This window comes from Aethalodelphis obliquidens, unplaced genomic scaffold, assembly GCF_003676395.1.
Source record: "Aethalodelphis obliquidens isolate GAN/ISIS:26980383/991018 unplaced genomic scaffold, ASM367639v1 scaffold1, whole genome shotgun sequence".
Taxonomy (NCBI): Eukaryota; Metazoa; Chordata; class Mammalia; order Artiodactyla; family Delphinidae; genus Aethalodelphis; species Aethalodelphis obliquidens.
In genome coordinates this window covers 5,892,340-5,912,692 of record NW_020837945.1, presented here as the reverse complement: position 1 = coordinate 5,912,692, position 20,353 = coordinate 5,892,340, and the positions used below count along the sequence as shown (strand labels likewise).

At 41.9% G+C, this 20,353-nt stretch overlaps 1 protein-coding gene and 1 pseudogene across 1 annotated transcript in view; one reads left to right on the top strand and one right to left on the bottom strand.

The window, feature by feature from the left end:
* Positions 1–20,353, top strand: part of SH3BGR (SH3 domain binding glutamate rich protein) — a 64,399-nt gene that overhangs the window by 42,138 nt on the left and 1,908 nt on the right. The window contains exons 4-7 of the mRNA XM_027094439.1: positions 377–451; positions 950–1,042; positions 9,310–9,339; positions 17,609–17,779. Coding sequence (XP_026950240.1) covers positions 377–451; positions 950–1,042; positions 9,310–9,339; positions 17,609–17,746 — 336 coding nt within the window. The 3' untranslated portion in view covers positions 17,747–17,779. The remainder of the gene's footprint in view (positions 1–376; positions 452–949; positions 1,043–9,309; positions 9,340–17,608; positions 17,780–20,353) is intronic.
* Positions 12,553–13,962, bottom strand: LOC113613516 (dihydrolipoyllysine-residue succinyltransferase component of 2-oxoglutarate dehydrogenase complex, mitochondrial pseudogene; annotated as a pseudogene).

The following is a 20,353-nucleotide window of genomic DNA, read 5'->3' as shown; positions in this document are numbered from 1 at the left end:
TATGTAAGTGGTGTGAAATGATCTCCACAATAAGTTAACATCCATCACCTCACATAGTTACAATTTTTTTCCTTCTGATGAGAAAAATAACCTAATATTTTAAGAGACTGGGAACCACTGGTTAAGTCAAGAGAACATAAAGTAGAAGGTGTATTCTAGCCCTGCCCCTAACTTGCAATGTGACATATTTTGCCTTTATTTTCTTGCCTCTAAGCTGTGAGTGATGGTGACTGACCTATGGAATAAGGTTACAGTGTCGTAGTGAAGATAAAATGAAGGATGAAGACAAACATAATTTGGATAGTTAAATGGTATTGAAATGCAAGCTATTTCTCCTCAAGAAAATTCTCAGACATTCTCAATTTCTATGATGCAGGTGACAAAATCGCCCAAGGAAGCATCTTCCCTTCCCAATGGTGATGTGGCAGGAGAAGCACAGAGCAACACAGAGGTAAGAGCTGGTATCTTGAACCATCTCCTGGAGACCCGTTTACTCAGAATGTCTACTCAGTTCTAGTCTTTTCATATCTGTTTGTCTGTCTGTCTACCTCATCTATCTATCTATCTATCATCTATCTTTCTTTTTTAATCTCTAAAATTATAAAGCTTCTTTCCACAAAAGCAATAGAAAATAAATATTCCCTAAATATGGAATCCTTTGGAGTTCTCTTCACAAGACTTAAATGGGTGAATTAACTCCTATTAGGGTCTTTATTACTCTACCATGCACATGAGTCGGGTCTATGGACTTACACCGACAGATCCAATCAGCAATGTCGAGGGTTGGTGATCCCATACCCTAGGGGTTAAGTGACTAATACACAGACATCCACGTTTGCTTTGTTTATGTATTGTGTATCTAAATAAGGAAACCACAGCACGTGTGGTCTGGTGTCACCTTAGAAGCTTATCCAAGGTTAGTGATACCATGGGTTTCCTTTATGACCAGGGAACAGAGAAGGCTGAAGAAAGTGGACAACACGAGGCACAAAAAGAAGGCAGTGAAGATGCGGGCGACCTCACGGAATCCCCAGAGAAGAATGTGAGTGTTTGCTGTTTTCACTGTAGTTTCACTGGATTCAGTTCTGTTCAACAAGCATTTATTTAGCTCTGCCAGGTGCCAGGACTCTTTCTGGGCGCACGAGAGTGGGCGTGAAAGTAAGGAACTGAGGGTTTAGCCAGGAGGCAGCAGGTAGTTTTCACTTAATGTGTTAACTGCTGTGCTCAAGGTGAGTAGAGGGCTGAAAGGAAGCCAGAGGAAGGACCCTGAACCCAGGCCTGGAGTGACAGGCTACGCAAGGCCTTAATGCTTTGTCTTTGTGTTGTTACGGTTAGGTTGGGTTCATGTTCTTTCTAAGGCAAGGGACCTTATGCCTTGGTCATGCGTAGTGATGGACTCTTATCACACTTGTCGACTTAAAAAAAATGTACAACGTTAACGTTGTGAGTTAAGTTTTGTTTGGGGCAGAATGAGGACTATAGCCCGGGAGATAGCACCTCAGAGAGCTCTGAGAAACTGCTCCTAAGAGGTAGCGGGAAACGTCAGTACATATGTGACTTTGATAAAAGGGAGTCCATGCCATCAAGAGCATATTTTTTGCAGAAGGTTCTGCTCGTCTCGTGAAGGTTACTGCTTGTCACGAGGAGCAGACGTCACCATGAAGGATTTTAGTGCTTTTCTAGATACAAGGAGATGCAAGAATTGGGCTCATAAAATCTTCTCCTGGAAGCATCTAACTATCTGAAGACCTGTTCTGCGAGTTTTTCCCAGAGCACAGAGTGCCTCGTTCCTGATCTCTACCCTGAACTCCTTTCAAGGGGTGTTGAAGGTCAGCAACTGCAACAGCTCATGATTTAATCCTTGTAGAGGCAGATGGCAAGTGCCCGTTTGTAGTTGGCAATTCCACCAAGAAGATTTGTGGGAAGCCAATGGGAGCAGAGGATAATAGGGTCCCTGGGGGAGGGAAACTGACACCAATTCAAAGCCAATCAGGGGACTCTCAGGGCCCCACTGATGCAAGGTCTGTGAGCTAATTCTAATGCGTTCCAATGCAGGGGCCGCAGGGTAAAGGGCCGAGGGGAGACTGTGGTTCTGGAAGCACCAAGCTAAGATAATGGTGGATCAGATGGGCTACTTATTCAAGGAATTCTGAAAATGTGGTTGGGAAGCCAGGCAAAGGGGAAACCCTGGAGCCACCGAGGGAGCCTGAATGGGCTGAGCCTCCTCTTGGGAGAATTTCAGTGGGCTTCTGCCTTGGGCCAATTGTAGCAAAGACTATTTACCAAACCCCGATGGTTTGCATTTGTACCTATTTATTGATTCCAGGAGAGATGTGGACAGCTTTTAAGATCACTGGATTCTTGTTCCCAGCAGATGGAATGTGACTAGGAAAGGGGCCAAGACTGACAACCATGTTGTGGAAAATGGGGGTGGCATCAGCTTGTCTTTATCATAAGGAATTTAAATTTGGGAGGAACCGAGGCAGTAAATTCCCTTGTGTTTGAATACTGCTATTTCAAAATGTTGATGATTTAAGACCCTTTGACGTTTCTGTTTTGAAGAAAGATGAAATCGTCTGTCTTGATCTAGAAGTTAGGTGGGCTTTCATGGCAGCCTGTATAATTCAGAAACAATCAATTTAAGGTGAAATAGAGTGACAATTTAATTATCCTGTAATTTATAAACATCTTTAAAAACATTTTATAATTTGAACTTGTCATGGATTGCCTAATGCACTGGTACAGCATTATTGATTTGCATGTTGAAATTCAGTTTGCTCCTTTTAAGACAGAGAGACAAAGGTAAAAACATTACACCCCAATCCCTTTCTCCCACGAGACCAAGAGGAAGACAGCATTTTTAAAATCAGACCCTGACTTCTACAGCAGGGGCAGGGTTGGCTTCAGTGTCTCAGCCTCTGGGCTGGTTAGTTCAGTGAAGTGATGAGCCATCCAGCTTGGGGATTCTCTTTGCTAATATTTTTAAAAATTGTGAGCCCTTTACAAAGTAAATTATAGTCTTGTGAATCCTAACAGGAATTAAAAACATCGCTGTGTTATGTTTGCTTGGGCTGCGATGGAGAAATGACTACATAGAAGACATTTTTATTTTAGATGAATATAGTATTGACATTAATGATCAACTCTTTAATAATATTTATTCTACATAAAGAGAGATTTTGACTTTTTCCCGTTTGACAAGTGGTACGTGCTCTTTGACTTGCTGTAATTCAGTTAAGTAAGGAAAAAACTATGATTGGTCAGTGAACATTAAAAATGACATAACGTGATTAGCTTTGGGACTGAATATATAGGAAACTCGATTGACATTTAAGAAAGAGACAAAAACTATCTGATATTTGGGATGCTTGGATTTTGTGCTTCAAGAACCTTCTGTCTTTTTCTGGTTTTGGGGTTGTTTTTCAAGGTTAAGATGGGAAGGCCGTCTTGGCTACTTGACATCACATCTTTCCTGGCTGTGCACCCAGGCTTACATGGGCTTATTTGTGATGATCGGAAAGGCCAATTAGATCATGTGTTTTACCTCTTTAACATGATTTTTTATTTTATTTTATTTTTAAAATTTTATTGAAGTATAGTTGATTCACAATGTTGTATTTAATTTCTGCCGTATAGCACAGTGATTCAGTTATACATATTATATAGATATCCTTTTTCATATTCTTTTCCATTATGGTTTATCACAGGATATTGGACACAGTTTCCTATGCTGTATAGTAGGACCTTCTTATTCATCCATTCTCTATATAATAGCTGGCATGTGCTAACCCCACATTCCCAATCCTTCCCTCCTCCACCACCCCTTCCCTTTGGCAACCACAAGTCTGTTCTCTATACTTGTGAGTCTGTTTTTGATTGTAGATAAGTTCGTTTGTGTTGTATTTTAAATTCCACATATAAGTGATATCATATGGTATTTGTCTTTCTCGTTCTGACTTACTTCACTTAGTAGGATTATCCCTAGGTCCATCCATGTTGCTGCAAATGGCATTATTTCATTCTTCTTTATGGCCGAGTAGTATTCCATTGTATGTATGTACCACATCGTCTTTATCCATTCATCTGTCGATGGACATTTAGGTTGTTTCCATGTGTTGGCTATTGTACTAGGTTGGCCAAAAGGTTCCTTTGGGTTTTTCCCTAAGATGTTATGGGAAAAAGCCGGACGAACTTTCTGGCCAACCCAATAAATTGTTAAAGTGAATTTTTAAAGTACCAGTCACATCCAGTAGATTCTTCTCAGATAAATCCAAGGCTTTTAGATAAAATCTCTGGCTCTGTTGAAACCATCTTGGGGAAATCTCATGGAATTGTACCTTTTGCTCCTCCAGCCCATTGTATCTAAACAGCAGCTCCCTGTGCTTCCTTCTCTAATCAACATTCCGTGAGGGATATAAATAACATAATCTTTGCGGGTTCAGATCTGGTTCATAACACTTCTGGCCGTGGACCGTCAGCATCACCAATTTCTCTAGACACCATAATATCTGCTTTATGCCCCCACCTCCTGGCTGGCAGGAGATTCAATCTGGGTGAAGCGTTTGGAGACTCACTCCTTCTTGGGGACTTAGAGTCATCATGGGGTCTTCAGTGGTGACTGGAGGGGAGAGGGCCCTGGTTCTTTGTGGTGGTGGCTTTCTGACATGGGTTTCCTGCTGCCTATTGGAAGCTGTTGACGCTGGTCCCTCAGCTTGGTTCAGGTCCTCTGCCCTGGCTGGAAGTGGCCATGCCTCTCACAGTGACCAGTTGTATGCCTCCTCGTACATCGTGCCCAGGTGCTTCCCAGATGCCTCAGTGGTCCCTGGTTCAGCGTCTACATTAAGCAGGGCCTGGGTAGCACCTCCTGGAACACCCACCTCCGTCTGCCCCCTTCTGTCTTCAATCTGCTTCATCTCCTCAGCTCCAAGCCCTAAGCTCCAAGCTCGTTTTTCCAGGGATTATCTAGCTTCCTCACCTCTTTCAGCCCAGGATTTTGATAAGCAAGGCTTATAACTTCTTCCCTAGAGGCGGAGAACCAGAACAAGTGTGTGGCTGTCTTCTTGGAGTGTGGGGAATGACAGTAACTCTAATTTTGGGTAGTAGGGAGAACAAAATGAGAATTCTTATTCTGGTATATACAGCCATACTATTCATGACAAGGAACACAAATGTATTTTAACCTCTTGTTCTGAAATGATTACAGACTCACAGGGACGTAGTACAGAGTCCTGTGTGCCCTTTGCCGGGCTTCCGCTAATGATGACATCTCAGATGGCTGCAGTAGGAGATGGAAACCAGGAGTATGACATTGGTGTATCTCTGTTAAGTAGACTTGCAGACCTTATTCAGGGTTGGCCATTTTTTTCAAACCTCTCATTTGTGTGTTAAAAGTCATTCCTCTGTGTGTTAAGAACCATTTTCAAGTGTACAGTGGTAACAGCTCCCTCCAGCAGCTGGCAGTGTTAAAACGAGTGACAGACCAGCTAAGTGAGTGTCTGAGTTGTGTTCATCTGATCTCAACTATTGCACATGTTTACTCAGTACACACTTGCAAATGTTCAAAGGATGCCATTTTAATGGGGAAAATATTTACCGAAGAATATCACGTTGATTTGATAAAAAGAGATCAGGACAGAAACTGTTATCTCCTTTAGCGAGATGGGCTTCCCCTGACCACCAGCCCAAGCCTCTGGGGTTCTTACACACAAGATGCCGAGGTGTATATTTCCTACTTGCTGACAGGTTGGGGCAGCGTTTGGGAGGCAAGATGGTGCACACTGAAAAGATCATTCATTCCTGCCTAAGAAGATGTCACCTGTAGCTTCAGTCCCCCTGTAGAGAGGAGACTTCATGGTCCCCTTCCCTGCTGACCCAGGGAGGGATGAGGGGATAAAGAGGAGAGGGGAGGCTTGTGAACAGTACCAGAGGAGTAAAGGAGGAAAGCAGACCCCCTCAGCTTCTGGGCACACTGAGAAGAGGACTACAGACTGGGGGTGTCATGAGAACATTATGAAACCCTGGAAATGGAGAAGACGCAGCTTGTGTATCTTGGTGTTTGGTTTCCATCGAGGTCAAAGTATTTTACATGGTATTCTCTGCTAACTCAATGGTCCTCTCCAAAATCTTCTAAGACCTTGGCTTGACTGACTACATGATTATGGTCTATAAATCTTCCCCACTTTGCTTCCTCCAAAATCTATCTTGAGGATAGCTGCTCAACCAAGGGGTGGGCATTGGTTTAGGTCCTCCACAAGCTTGTGAGTCTAAGGCTGTGTCCCTGTACTGTCTGCAGATGGAGAGAACCCTGCTCTTGCCCCTGACCTTCAGCTGCTCTGAGGCTGGCTGCCCTCCTCAGGTCCCTCTGGACTGGCCCCCACCCTCCTTCCACACCAGCCACTTGTCCTAACCAGCCACTGCCTGACACTCACCGTGGCTGACAGCTGTCCTTAGTCCTGGCCACGTGCCGCATCAGCAGCCTGCCTCCCTGGCCAGGTTCCCAACAGAAATAACTGTTGGTGAGGTTCTAAGACTTTGAAGGCTTCCTCTGATTAGCTTTCTTAGAAGAGCAACAAGGTAAAATGATTTTAAGTTGTAGCTTCGTCAAGTGAATGATTCATACCCTATCCTAAGATCCTGCAGAATCTCAACTTAATTGACCATGTGATTATAATTATCTTAAAAATAACCTTTTGCCAATACAATTATTTGCCAACCATAAAAATCAATTCAAGCGTTGTATATAGATGACTTTTAAGGATCTACCTAATTCTGACACTTTATAATTCTGTGAGCTAAGGATGGATGTTTAAGTTTATTTTATTAATATATCCCACCTCCTCCTAAGAAAGATTTGAGGCATGAGTGGCATACATAAATACCTTCATTCAACATTTTATTGACAGACTGAATGCTGCCATATGCGAGGCAGTCCAGGGACTGAAAATGAGCTTCTATTCTGGTGGAGCTGGTGATGGTCATAGCCAAGGTTCTTCAAAGCTTACCTGACCTTTTGAGGCTAAGTATTTCTATAAATTCTCTGAGCAGTTACTTTCTCTATTTAATGTCTCTTTCAAGAAATTAAGGTCAATTCAGATACTGATAAAGCCCTAGGTCCCTCGGTAATTGCTGCTAGCTAACCTGTAAAAGTTGAGATTAGCACTTATTCCTGTAAGAACCCCTACTGCTCTCCAGCCTAGCTCTAAGGATAATCCCATTTTTAATAGTGTGTTTTTTGTTAATTCATTTGTTTCAGCTGTACACAATTAATAAAAATAATTGGATTTAGAGAAGTGTAAAACTCTACATAGCTAACAATTCTGTGTTGCATATAGTGAATTTTAATTTGATCTCATGTGGATAAGAAGAAAATGAATGTTCTTTGAGATCTAAAGAGTTAATAAGAGACTTTATAGGTTCATTTATCTAGTCACTTAACACATTTATTGAGCTTATACCTTGGTTCCAGACAGTGGCTGGGTCCCGGAGATCCAAAAATGAATAAAGACACAAGTTGTGCCCCAAGGAGTACACAGACTAGTTAGGGAGACAGAAAAATAAATGATGATTATGGTAGCAAATAAGGGAGTCCCCTAACTCAGGCTTATGGGTCAGGAAAGTCTTCCTTGAAAAGATTGTTTTAAGCAGTGTCCTGGAAGGTGTCGCTGATGTGAGAAAGTTGTATGTGACTGTTAGCTGAAATAAAGAATCATGAGGCTAGAGGGGTGAGCAGGGGTCGGATCATGGTGGCCTTATCAACCGTTCTAAGGATTATGGATTTATCTTGAAAAGATGGAAAGTTTTCAACACGAGGGCAGCATGGTAAGGTGGGTTGTCTTCTAGAGTGGTATCTCTGGCTACTGTGTGGAGAACAGGTTGGAGATAAGGAAGACTAGAGGTGATGTAACCCTGGTGAGAGAAGATGGCGGTCCTGGCAAAGGAAGGACAAGGCATGGGCAGAATGAGACAATATTAAAGAGGTGCAATCAACACATCACCAAAAAACCAACACCTGGATTTTGCAACAAGTGAAGGACTCTCTTTTCCTGGACTTTATTTTAGCTTTAAAACTTGCTATGTTGCCAGAATTGATTTGGAGATTCCCAGTGCTGGGGAACGTCTTGGGCTGACTCAGTCTTGGCTGGCTAGATCAGGTTTTCACATTTTGTATTTTCTTTGCCGGTCTCAGAAATCTGAGAGTATTGTTCTGGAACTGGCCAAAAACGTGAGGCTGGGCCAGAGAAGGTGGCAGTGTGGTAGCTCCTCCACCACTTGCCTTCCACGAGAATCTTGAGAGGCAGCGTGGTAGAGTAGGAAAGAGACTAAATTAGGAACCAGGAATCTTGAAGTGAGTCCTGATCATGTTACTTACTTGTGCTCTGATTCTGGGCAAATTACTTAACTCTATGGTCTCGGTGTCCTCATCTGTCCATAGAAGGGCCTGGGTAAGAGGATATAAGCAAATATGAGATTGCTTTCAACTCCCTCAGTCCAAAATTCCATGAGCTCAGGGATGGGAAGGTTCTTATTTCTTTGCAATTTTAGGAGATATCGCCTGGTTCTCCCACTTTGATCAGGGGGAAATAGAAATTCCAGTGGGTTGGCAGAGTGGAGACCTGTTTGAGCCCAGGATGGCCTCACCCTTTCTTACTTCAAAGTTTCTTTCTTTAACCAGAAATCCGTGCTTAAATATTACATCGTTCAGAAATGTTATCATTTTGTTCTGATGGTGAAAAAGGTTTTGATCTGTTTTTATTAATTGGTTCAAAACTTAATTAAAGGCATGGTTATAAGGACATAAAAGCCAAAAAGCCATAATTTTGTTCAAATTTTCTAATTGCTTACGTATATGGTTTGAATTTTCCCTGATAGCTCTATAGGTCTGCAATATGCTTTGGATATAGATACAGGATCAAACATATAATTAAGCAGTATTACTAATTAGTTATATTTTCTCAGGAGTAAGAGTGATGAAAATATGTCTTTAATTTCATAATATTGAAATCTAATGCATGAACTACGTAGGCATTGCTCAGTTATCATATCTTTGCTATTGATATGTTTTCTCAATAAATAGATGTCTTTCGTTTCGATAAACATGCATTTTATTATAGTTTGCTTAATTTCCATTTATTTTTTAAATTAAAAAATTTTTATGTGCTTTAATTTTTTTATTTTTATACAGTTTTTAAAGGTTACTTTTCATTTACAGTATTACAAAATATTGGCTATACAGTTTGCTTAATTTTTAGATTCAACTTAAAAACTTATGCGAATTTATGTTTTTCTTTCATTTCTGTTTGTGGACTTAAGGAAGAAGAGGGAGAGACAGCAACAGAAGAGGTACAGTAGCATATTTCACAACCGTGTTGTGCTTAACAAAAGCATCTTTCAGGTGAGAGAGTTGCAGCTTTAGCCGCATGGAGAATGACATGATGCAACCCACACTCCCAGAAAGTCCTCCTTTAGCCTGCCAAGAAGAGAAATAAAATAAGATGGAGATACATTTATCAAAGGGAGATTGATGGGGAAACAGGGTGTGGCTTTCTGAGCCTCCTGTGGTGAAGGTGTCGTCAGTGAAGTCTGGCCGGGCTGGGCCAAGTCCTTCAGTGGAGTTTTCTTCTCCATTTTTTCTTCTCACCCCCTTGAGTAGCACACACTTTATGCAGCTTGCATGGTGCTTACTGGTGTTGTTTGATTGCCTCCTATTCACTTTGTTGGTGAGGGAGGGATTCTCTCCCTCTGGTTACAGGAATGGCACAACACCTGCCACTGGACAGGTGAGATGGACAGTGGCTTATTAGTCACACGTTCTCCAAGCCCAAGGGATGAGGCTATCCATGCATGCAGGGCCCCACTGGGGGGGGTCACGTGGGACCAGAGTGAACAATTGGGGGCAGTGGGAGGCAGGCTTTGTAGTATCAAGAGGGTGGGGTGTCCCCTGGTCCACATGGAGGATGTGATTGGCCTGTTTGCATAGTTTTGGGGGATAAGGAGGCACTGTGTCTGGTCCCTTGATAAGGAGGGCTGCTCGGGTGGGAGACCCAGTCTGTGGGAGCAGAAGGCGAGGTGAACCAGTGGTCAGGCCATTTTAAGTCTTCCCGATTTTACCAGATGTTAAGGCAGCAGATAGTATTGAGTCTTAATTTTAGGTCTTGCACCACAGGTGTGTACCTTAGACACCATGAGGTTTAAACATGCAGCTCATTGCTTAGCATCTGGAAGATATTTGACATTAGGTAACCACATGGTTCCAGAATTTCTAGTGGGGATCTACCCAGGGGGAGCATTATTATTTGTATGTGTGTATGGGGGGCTTTTTTTTTTTTTTTGAAGTAGAGTTGATTTACAATGTTGTGTTAGTTTCAGGTGTACAACAAAGTGATATATACATATATATATATGTATTCTCTATATATCCATATATATTCTATACATAGAATATATATGTCCATATATACATTCTATATATTCTATACATAGAATATATATATCCATATATTCTATATATTCTATATATAGAATATATATATCCATATATATTCTACACATAGAATATATATATTCTACATATTCTATATATAGAATATATATCCATATATATCCTATGTATTCTGTACATAGAATATATATATGCATATATATATTCTATGTATTCCAGACATAGAATATATATATCTATATATATATATTCTATGTATTCTATACATAGAATATATATATCCATATATATTCTATATATTCTATACATAGAATATATATATCCATATCTATATTCTATATGTTCTATATATAGAAAAATATATATCCATATCTATATTCTACATATTCTATATATATAATATATATATCCATATTTATATTCAATATATTCTATATATAGAATATATATATATCTCTCCATATTTATATTCAATATATTCTATATATAGAATATATATATATATATATTTTCAGATTCTTTTCCCTTTTAGGTTATTATGAACTATTGAGTATAGTTTCCTTGCTATACAGTAGGTCCTTGATGGTTATCTGGTTTTTACCTAGTAGTGTGTATATGTCGATCCTGAGCTCCTAATTCATCTCTTCCCACAAGGGGAGCAGTAGCGACTTGAGAAGAATTCTTTTTTTTTTAACCCTGTTTGGGAACATTTGCCCTTTAATTTGCATTTAAAATCAGCTTCCTTAAATATTTTAGTTACAAATTCTGAATATGAAGACATAGGAGATGCTGCAGGCAATCAGTACTGGCTCCCACCCCTTCCCCCTACCCCAACCCCCAAGCCTTGCTTCTTTGCTCAAAATGCATATGGACACCCTGCACTAAATAAATGGCTCCCCGTGTCAAGTGTCAGCAGCCTCAGGACTGGATGCAGTTGGATACGAAGCGATGAAGCCCAGTAGCTTTCATGACAGGATGTGTGCATTTAACCATGCTCCGAAGAACGCCAATGATTGTGCCCAGACCCAAGGCAGTACCTCAGAGTTGACATCGGCCGGTTCCCCACTGTGTACTGGCATCTTGGGCTGGTTTCCACCGCAGTCCATCCTCTCCCAGACCTGTGTTCTGTGGCGGAAGAGCTAAGGCTCTGCCCGCTAAGGGCCATGATACAGGAAGGAACAGAACTGCTTCTTCAGCTCACAGGCTTAAACCAATGGAATTTAAAAGCTCAAGACAATGTGAGCCAGTCCACAGGAAGCCTCCTTCACTCCAATCTCTGCCAGGCGCCATCCAGCCCTTGGTTGGGACGCACTGTCTCCCTGCCACGATGTGCTAGGACCTGCTCTAGTTGAGAACAATGTGGCAGAAGGGTCCCAGCAGTCTGGAAAGGTCGGCACCACAACGGCTGGGCGTGCTTGTGCCAAAATGGGTCTTCCTGGTACAGGGCTATGACGGAGAGTGTGAGGGCAGGCCTGGGCTCTGCTCCAGTCTCATTGATAACCTCTGACCTCAGAATCTGTCCTCCCCCTCAACACTGCCTACCCATCCCCTGCCCCTCCAGATCCCCCAGCCTGTGCTTCCTGGAAAAGGTAGAAGAGGCAGCTTGAAGTCAATGACAGCTGAGAATGAAGATGCCATTTAAGAAGCAAAGCAGCACCTCCTGGCCTCTGGTCAATACCTCCACACGGGTGGAACCGAGTAAGGACGTGCACAGCCAGGACAGAGGCTGCTCCGAGCTTGGGAGGCACAGCACCCTCCTAGGCGTCTCTGGAGAACAGACTTTCAAGAGATAGAAACTTAACCACGTGGTCCCCGGCAGTTTCCCTGTGGTATACTGGATGGGGGAGAAGCAAAATTATCTCTGCGGAGGGCTAATGGAGGAAAGGCAGGAATATTAATGAGCATTCATTAAGGCTCTCTCTCTCCCTCAAGCCTAAGGAAATCAGATATTCGAATGTAAGAGAAGGGTGCAGAGAGGGAGAGAGCCTGGCAGGAACACCAAGGAGAGAGCTGTGACTGCTGGATACCTAGTGCCCTGGTTTCCTTGCTTCAGAACAACAGCATATGCCTGTCTGTCACCAGGCTAACCCGGGACCCGTGAGGGGACAGGGAGAAGGCTGGTTTTCAGTTCCTGCATGGTTGATGTGTAGGGCACATGGCTTCCTCCTACAGGTCCAATAGGAGGTCTCTGGGATCCTCTACCGCTGCCTTGATTTTGCGGAGGAAGGTCACGGCCTCTCTGCCATCCATCAGCCGGTGATCATACGTCAGGGTCACGTACATTATGGGCTGCATCTCCAACTTGCCTCCCACGACCACTGGCCTATCAAAGATGGCGTGCATGCCCAGGATGGCAGACTGAGGGAGGTTGATGATGGGCGTTCCGAAGAGCGAGCCAAAACGCCTCCGTTGCTGACGGTGAAGGTACCACCATCCATATCTTCAGTGGCAAGTTCATTCTTCCGGGCCTTCTCTCCCAGTTCACTGATGGTTCGCTCAATATCGGCATAATCCCTAGTTTCCACATTCCTGATGACGGGAAACACCAGACCCCGAGGGGTGACCACCGCAACGCTGATGTCAATATAATCCCTATACACCACCTCTTCGGTTGTATCGTCAATCGCTGCATTTACAACAGGCTGCTGCTTCCAGGCACAGGCCTTCACGAGTGCCGACATGAAGCCTAGTGTGAGGTTATGTTTCTTCAGAAAAGCATCTTTGTGCCGAGCCCTCATCTCCTGGGTGTTACTCCTGTCAATCTCACTGAAAGTGGTAAGCGCTGCTCAGGTGTTCTGAGCCTCCTTTAGATGCTGAGCAATGCGCTGCCGCATCCTGTTCATTTTCTCCCGATGTTCTGGACGCAGACCTGTGCCAGCTCCTGGCTCAGCTACTGCAGGGGCAGCCGTGGGTTTTACGGCAGACACTGGTTTGCTAGTGAGAGGTTGTGAGGGCGAGGGCACTGGTGGCATCTGAGTGGGTGGCATCTGACCTGATGCTGCAGGGGGAGGAGGAACTGCCGACGCTGCAGGTTCTGCTTTTCGGGCTGTGGCAGCAGGAGCTTCGGCTGGCTTGGCCTTAGCAGGAGCAGTGCCAGTTTTCCTGAGTGTGAAAAGAGGAGTGCCTCCTTCTGCTTCTTCCCCATCAGGTACCAAAAGAGCTTCAATCGTGCCATTTGCTGGTGATGGAACCTGAACAGATGTCTTGTCAGTTTCAACCTCACAAACCACTTCACCTTCTGCAAGGTGAAGCTTTCTCCCACCTGACATCCCCTTCCGCGACAGATCCTGCAAGTACATCGTCCTCGCACACAGCTGTAGCTCCGAAAAAGCGAGCCCTGAAGACACTACTGCTGTAAATGACAATCTTCCTGCTGTCAGAGTAACCTGGTCCCTGACATAAGGAGATCCCAGGCAGGGAACGTCTCCCTAGAGGGCAGTTCCCCTTCTGGAAGGCGGAGAGCGAGCCGCTGAACGCCCGGGACAGGCAGCGGGACCGGGACAGCATTGCGGCGGCAGCAGCGGCGGCGATGGCAGAGCCTTGAGAAGAATTTTTAACCTGCCTCCCCAACTTGAGGTTATAGTAGAACAGTGGTTCTCATCTGGTGGTGGTGTGTGTTAGAATCACCCGTGGTGTGTTGGAACCTTCAGAAGCCTGCCTCTGTCAGCCAATGGATAAGACCCTCCAGGGCTGAGCATGCCTTCAGCTTGCCTGTAGAGCTGAGGTGGAGAATCTTCATTGTGGGGAGCCAGGATCGAAGGGGAGGACAGAGCGCATGGAGACAAACAGAGAGATAATAAGAGCCTCCGCCTGTTTGGGACAGAGCCTTCCTCTTTGCTGTCCTTCCTATGCCCAGCAACAACAAGAAAGAAAAAGATTATAAAAAGAATTAAAATTAGGAATGTAAAAGAAACATATACAGTTTAAGATAAAGAATTTAAGAAAGACATGTCTTAATGAATAAAGGTAGAATAAGAGGAACTGAAATATCAGGGAATCAAGTTTCACAAAGATAAAAGATTAAGAATTGCACAAAATAAGAAGTATTAAAAAATTGAGTACTGAGGATATAAGATTTAAAAGTACATTTAAAACATTAAAAGAAAAATTAGAAAACAGTATTAGTGTTATTAAGGATAAAATTTAAAGGGATAAAATTTATCCTCTGTAACATGCAATTTAAACTATGTGGGGGCTGGCTGACATGTTTGTTTATAGGGTCTATGCTTAAATGATAACGAACATTCCCAGGAAGACCTCATATCCCATGTTTGGAACTGGAGGCTAGTTGACCAGCTGAATAATTCAATTAAAGTCATATATCATAAAAATGTAGAGGCCTTAAACATTTATTTTAACTTGAAATATGTAAATGTATATTTACTGCCAATTTTTTGGATGTAGGACAAAGGTCTTTTCTTTAAATAATAGTCCCATGATTAGAACTACCCACTGTCTTTCTAACGAACATACTCATTGGTCTGTCTAGAAATTCCAGTTTTGATTTCTTTAAAAATAGAGCAGAAATTTAAAGGCACTCGCAAAGTACTCTAAATGCATAAAGCTCTTTGGATTTCAGATTCCCCCCTGCCACCCGAGCTTTATGACACATCATTTGATGACAAGTTTTTAAGGTGACTTACATATATGGGTCTTTTCAAAGTACTCCATTAATTTTACATAGGGAAAAAAGTTCTTTTCTTTTTCTTTTTTTTTTTTGCGGTACGCGGGCCTCTCACTGCTGTGGCCTCTTCTGTTGTGGAGCACAGGCTCCAGACGCGCAGGCTCAGCGGCTATGGCTCACGGGCCCAGCCGCTCCGCGGCATGTGGGATCTTCCCGGACCGGGGCACGAACCCGTGTCCCCTGCATCGGCAGGCGGGCTGTCAACCACTGTGCCACCAGGGAAGCCCCAGGGAAAAATGTTCTTTTCATGCTCATATTTCATTGACTTCCATGATACTTATTTAAATTGTGTAATTACAATAAGACTAACTTGGATACACCAGCATGGGAACAAACATAACCCACCCTGGTAAGTGAAGACTTTGGTGGGTGGTGATGCCAAACCTGCTAGTTGCCAGGGCTCACAGTGCCTTAATCAACCAGTGTGATTTAAGAGAAAGAATACAGACTGCAGCAGAGGTTCTCAAAGTGGGGTTCCCAGAGCAGCAGCAGCCTCACCTGGGAACCTCTACAAATACACATTTTCAGGGTTGGCCCCCAACTACTGAATCAGAAATCCTGAGGTGGAGCCCAGCAGCAGATTGCTTTGAGAAGCCCTTCAGGCGATTCTGATACTCCGTCAAGGCTGAGAACCACTGGATTAGAACATAGGTTCTAGGTGACCCATGTGTTGCCAAGTAGAGGTCAAGACAAGAACTCCTACTGTTCTGATGCTCATGATAAAAAGTCCGTCTGATCTCCAACACAATCATATTTATTTTACATTAGGAACTTGCAGTTGGTTGAAAGAAAAAGAGCTTTTAAGTTTCTTTTGGTGATGGAAATGAGTAATAGAAAATGAGCAAGGAGAAAGAGCAGGCTGCCAAGACCGAGGACAGTCTTTAACTCAATCTAAGTTTTCACAAATGAATCCTCTCCTTTCCCATTCTTTCCCTGCTTGTTGAAACACTCAAATTCTACTGGTTTTATTGTGAAAGCTTCAAAGAATGGTCTCTTTTTTGTTTGAGAAATTTTGTTTTGCTTCCTCACAGGCACTGGGGGAGGACTCCATGGTGAGGAACTTTATGACAATTTTCATTAATTGAGCATGGCAAGGTCAGCATGCTGTTTCCCCTTTTGCTGACAATGGGGAAGAGGTACTACATGTCACAGTGAAGCAGGACTGAGATTCTCACCTGCCACTTGCCTGTGGAATCTGCACTTTATTAGCTGGGTGTTGGGGAGTTTTCACTTTAACACCTAACAAGGATGGCATCATGTGAACGTGAGGATGAATCTTTTCCGAGGATGTTAGTGGATTCTGGGGGCAGGTCCAAAGTGACATTCTCGGATTCTCTCTACTTCTATTCCATCCTCTCATGTTAGCTAAATCTCAGTGACCTTTATTGTAATCAAGACTTTTAAGAATATTGTTTTTGAACATTTTTGGGTTAATCATTTAAAAATGCTAATCAGAGGGCTAAATTAAAAATGAAAACTCAAGGACAGAGAGAATATTTACCAAAGGTCACATGTATTGTCTAGGTATTTCAGTGGAAGATCATCAACATTAAATAAGGTCCCAAATGTCAAAAGAAACTCCTTCCCAAAACTTCTGTTGATTTTTGAAATTACAAAAAATTCATAATCTTTATAGAAAATTTAGAAAATACAGATAAAAACAGAAAATAAAAATATCTTATAACCCCGTTACCCAGAGACAACCACTAGCTACATACGCATACACATATTTATCAAACTTTGATGAATACGCTCTGTAATCTACTTTTGTTCATATAATTAATCTATATGTTTTTGGGGGGATGGTAAATATAGATCTGCTTCATTATTTTTAATATTATTTTATCAAACTAATCCCTATTCTTAGACCTAAAAGTTATTTTTAGCCTATTCCATACAGTGACTTTTCATTATCTATATATCTTTCCAATAATAATTTCTTTAGTTTCTCTCTTACTAGATAAGTGTCCATTATTTAAAATCCCATTTTTATATATAAAAATAAGACAAATGTATTATTAATTTGAAAGTAGTTTCAGATTATATATGTAGGTTGCTGATAACTTTGGCTTCAAGAAATTAGCTTGCTATAACAAATATAACCAGCGTATACATTTAAAACCTTCATCTTTTCTGACAAAATTCTATTTGCTGAGATTCTTTTTGTATTTTATTCTTCCAACTGCCTTCTGAATTTTTAAAGGCAACAAGATGAGAGCAGTCTGTTAATATGAGTAAAGACTATATGCTTAAGGGGAGTCATGAAACCTGTTAGAATGAATGCTTTGCCCTGCAGAACCATCCCAGCCTGTGGGGTCTGTGTTTAGGAAGATGACGTCTTTGCGTGCGTGTGTGTGTGTATGTGTGTGTGTGTGTGTGTCGGGTGGGGTGTGTAGGAGGCCCTCAACTCTAGTCTGATGTTTTGCACTCTTTTCCTTACTGTCTGTTGACCTTACACTTTTCAACAATAATGTAATTTTTGTTAGAATAAGACGGAAGAAATAACTGCGGAGGGAGCAGAAGGGGAAGCGGAGGAAGAGGAAGCTGAGAAAGGAGAAGAGGAGGGGCCAGGAGAAGAAGAAGAAGGAGAAGAGGAAGAAGGAGAAGAGGAAGAAGATTCTTAGGCCTTTTCATGCTTTATTCTTCCACTTGTCCAGGTAGCCACATCGCTCGGGGTTGAAAGTTTGTTTATTACAGTCTGCCATGTAGAGCGCATTTCACTTGGTGACAGAAGTGGATTTCAATTCTATCTATTTGTCTGTCTTCCCGAGGCCCTGGGCTGCCCCTTCCTGGAGCCGCAGGGCTGGTGAACTCTACCGGACCCGTTTCTTGGGCGCTAGGGCGAGAAAGGCCTGTGGTTGGTATGATTTCTAGGAAAAAGCATAACTTTGAGGTGAGGAAGAGTTTGTTTTGTACTTCCTCCCTCCTCTTCCTCTTTATTTAAGTGGAAGCACAGGACGTGTTGTGTTATCAGCGTTCTATCACATGGACTCCTTTACTGACCAACATACTTATGTATCCATAGGAGAGTTTACAATCAATGTTCATGACGATGGCAATAAATTACAACCTAAAAATACCACAGAGCTGGCTGCTCATGAAAAAAGATATTGCTACTAGAGATTCAAGGATAAGTGCTTGATATTACATTTATTCAATTATATTCATTGATTTATATCAAAATATTCGTTTATTCAATATTAGCCCAAACACTCATGTGGAAACACTTTGGAATATGGTGAAGTCACTTGAGGTAACTTTGACAGGTACACGTGCTGCCTTGTAATTTTTTTTTAACATCTTTATTGGAATATAATTGCTTTACAATGGTGTGTTAGTTTCTGCTTTATAACAAAGTGAATCAGCTATGCATATACATATATCCTCATATCTCCTCCCTCTTGCATCTCCCTCCCACCCTCCCTGTGCCACCCCTCCAGGTGGTCATAAAGAACCAAGCTGATCTCCCTGTGCTATGCGGCTGCTTCTTACTAGCTATCTATTTTACATTTGGTAATGTATATATGTCCATGCCTCTCTCTCACTTCGTCCCAGCTTACCCTTCCCCCTCCCTGTGTCCTCAAGTCCATTCTCTACATCTGCGTGTTTATTCCTGTCCTGCCCCTAGGTTCTTCATAACCTTTTTTTTTTTTTTTAGATTCCATATATATGTGTTAGCATACGGTATTTGTTTTTCTCTTTCTGACTTACTTCACTCTGTATGACAGACTCTAGATCCATCCACCTCACTACAAATAACTCAATTTCGTTTCTTTTATTGCTGAGTAATATTCCATTGTATATATGTGCCACACCTTCTTTATCCATTTATCAGTCGATGGACACTTGGGTTGCTTCCATGTCCTGGCTATTGTAAATAGAGCTGCAATGAACATTGTGGTACATGACTCTTTTTGAATTATGGTATTCTCAGGGTATATGCCCAGTAGTGGGATTGCTGGGTCGTATGGTAGTTCTATTTTTACTTTTTTAAGGAACCTCCATACTGTTCTCCATAGTGCTGCCTTGTAATTTTAAACTTATACTGACCATTAAAAAAGAATTATGTATTTCTTAATAGTCTGGTGAGTGCCACATAAATATATTAATAAGATAATGATAGTGGATATTGAGATCACAGGGGAAATGCTCAAATATTGTGGGCCATACAGATAAGACGGTAGGTATGAAAACATCAAAAGATCATGAAGAGCTATAAAAATATCTGGTTTAACAGACAGTTAGCAAATACCCATGTAAATGTTATGTTTTTATTGACCTTTTTTATTTTATTTTTTAATTTAATTTAATTTATTTATTTATTTTAGTTTTTATTGACCTTTTTTATTTGACCTTGCAACCAAGGCAGCTGTTTATTCTCTAGGGCAGTGAGGCTTACAGTTTGCTCTGGTGCCATAAGTGTTCTTGTTAATTTAAATTAAAAAAATTTTAGTCTCCTTTCTGTCCATTATTATGCCTCCGCTGAAACATGTAAGATAGATTTGGGGGCTGTTGATATCAGGGGAGCAGGAAGAAGAGGAGGATGATGGAGTGAGCGCTGGACACACAGCAGGTCTTCAGTTAAGGTCTGCGGTCACACTTGGAGCCTGCCTAGTGAAGGGCGGACAAAAGGCTTCCGCTGGATAAAGAAAAAGAAATCCCCAGTGCTTGTAAATATCGGCTAACAAACAGCTCTGCTCTATGTACCAAAGACCGATTTGAATATTAGAATCTCCCCTCTTAATTTACTTACACTTATACATAAAATACTACTATTAAAAATGACTATATTTTTAGGAAATCTTGGAGCTGGTGGGAGTAGCCATCACATTTTATTATCGGACCAGGAAAGTTTCATCACTCCTTTATTCAAATTACAAAGCAAATCCAGCCCATCCTTTGATGTTTTCCCAGGTGGTTTCTTTCACGTTGTGGACACATAGACATCTATTTTAGGGCCAATGATTGTCCTTTTGGAAGTGATCCCATTTCCTTTCTTTATTTTTTATTTTCTTCTAAATAAAAGAAAATAAAAAATTACTATTGAGCAGTCTGTTGTCAGTCTGATTAGTGTCCCTAATCCCATTTCTAAGGAATGAATAGGGGCTCAGTTTTGGCAAAAAAGAAAACTGGCGAGTTTTACTTTTAGAAATTTTATCTGAAGAATGATGGGAAAGGAAAATATGCCAATATTTATCATTATACCAACTCCCCCAACAGTAAAAGACTCA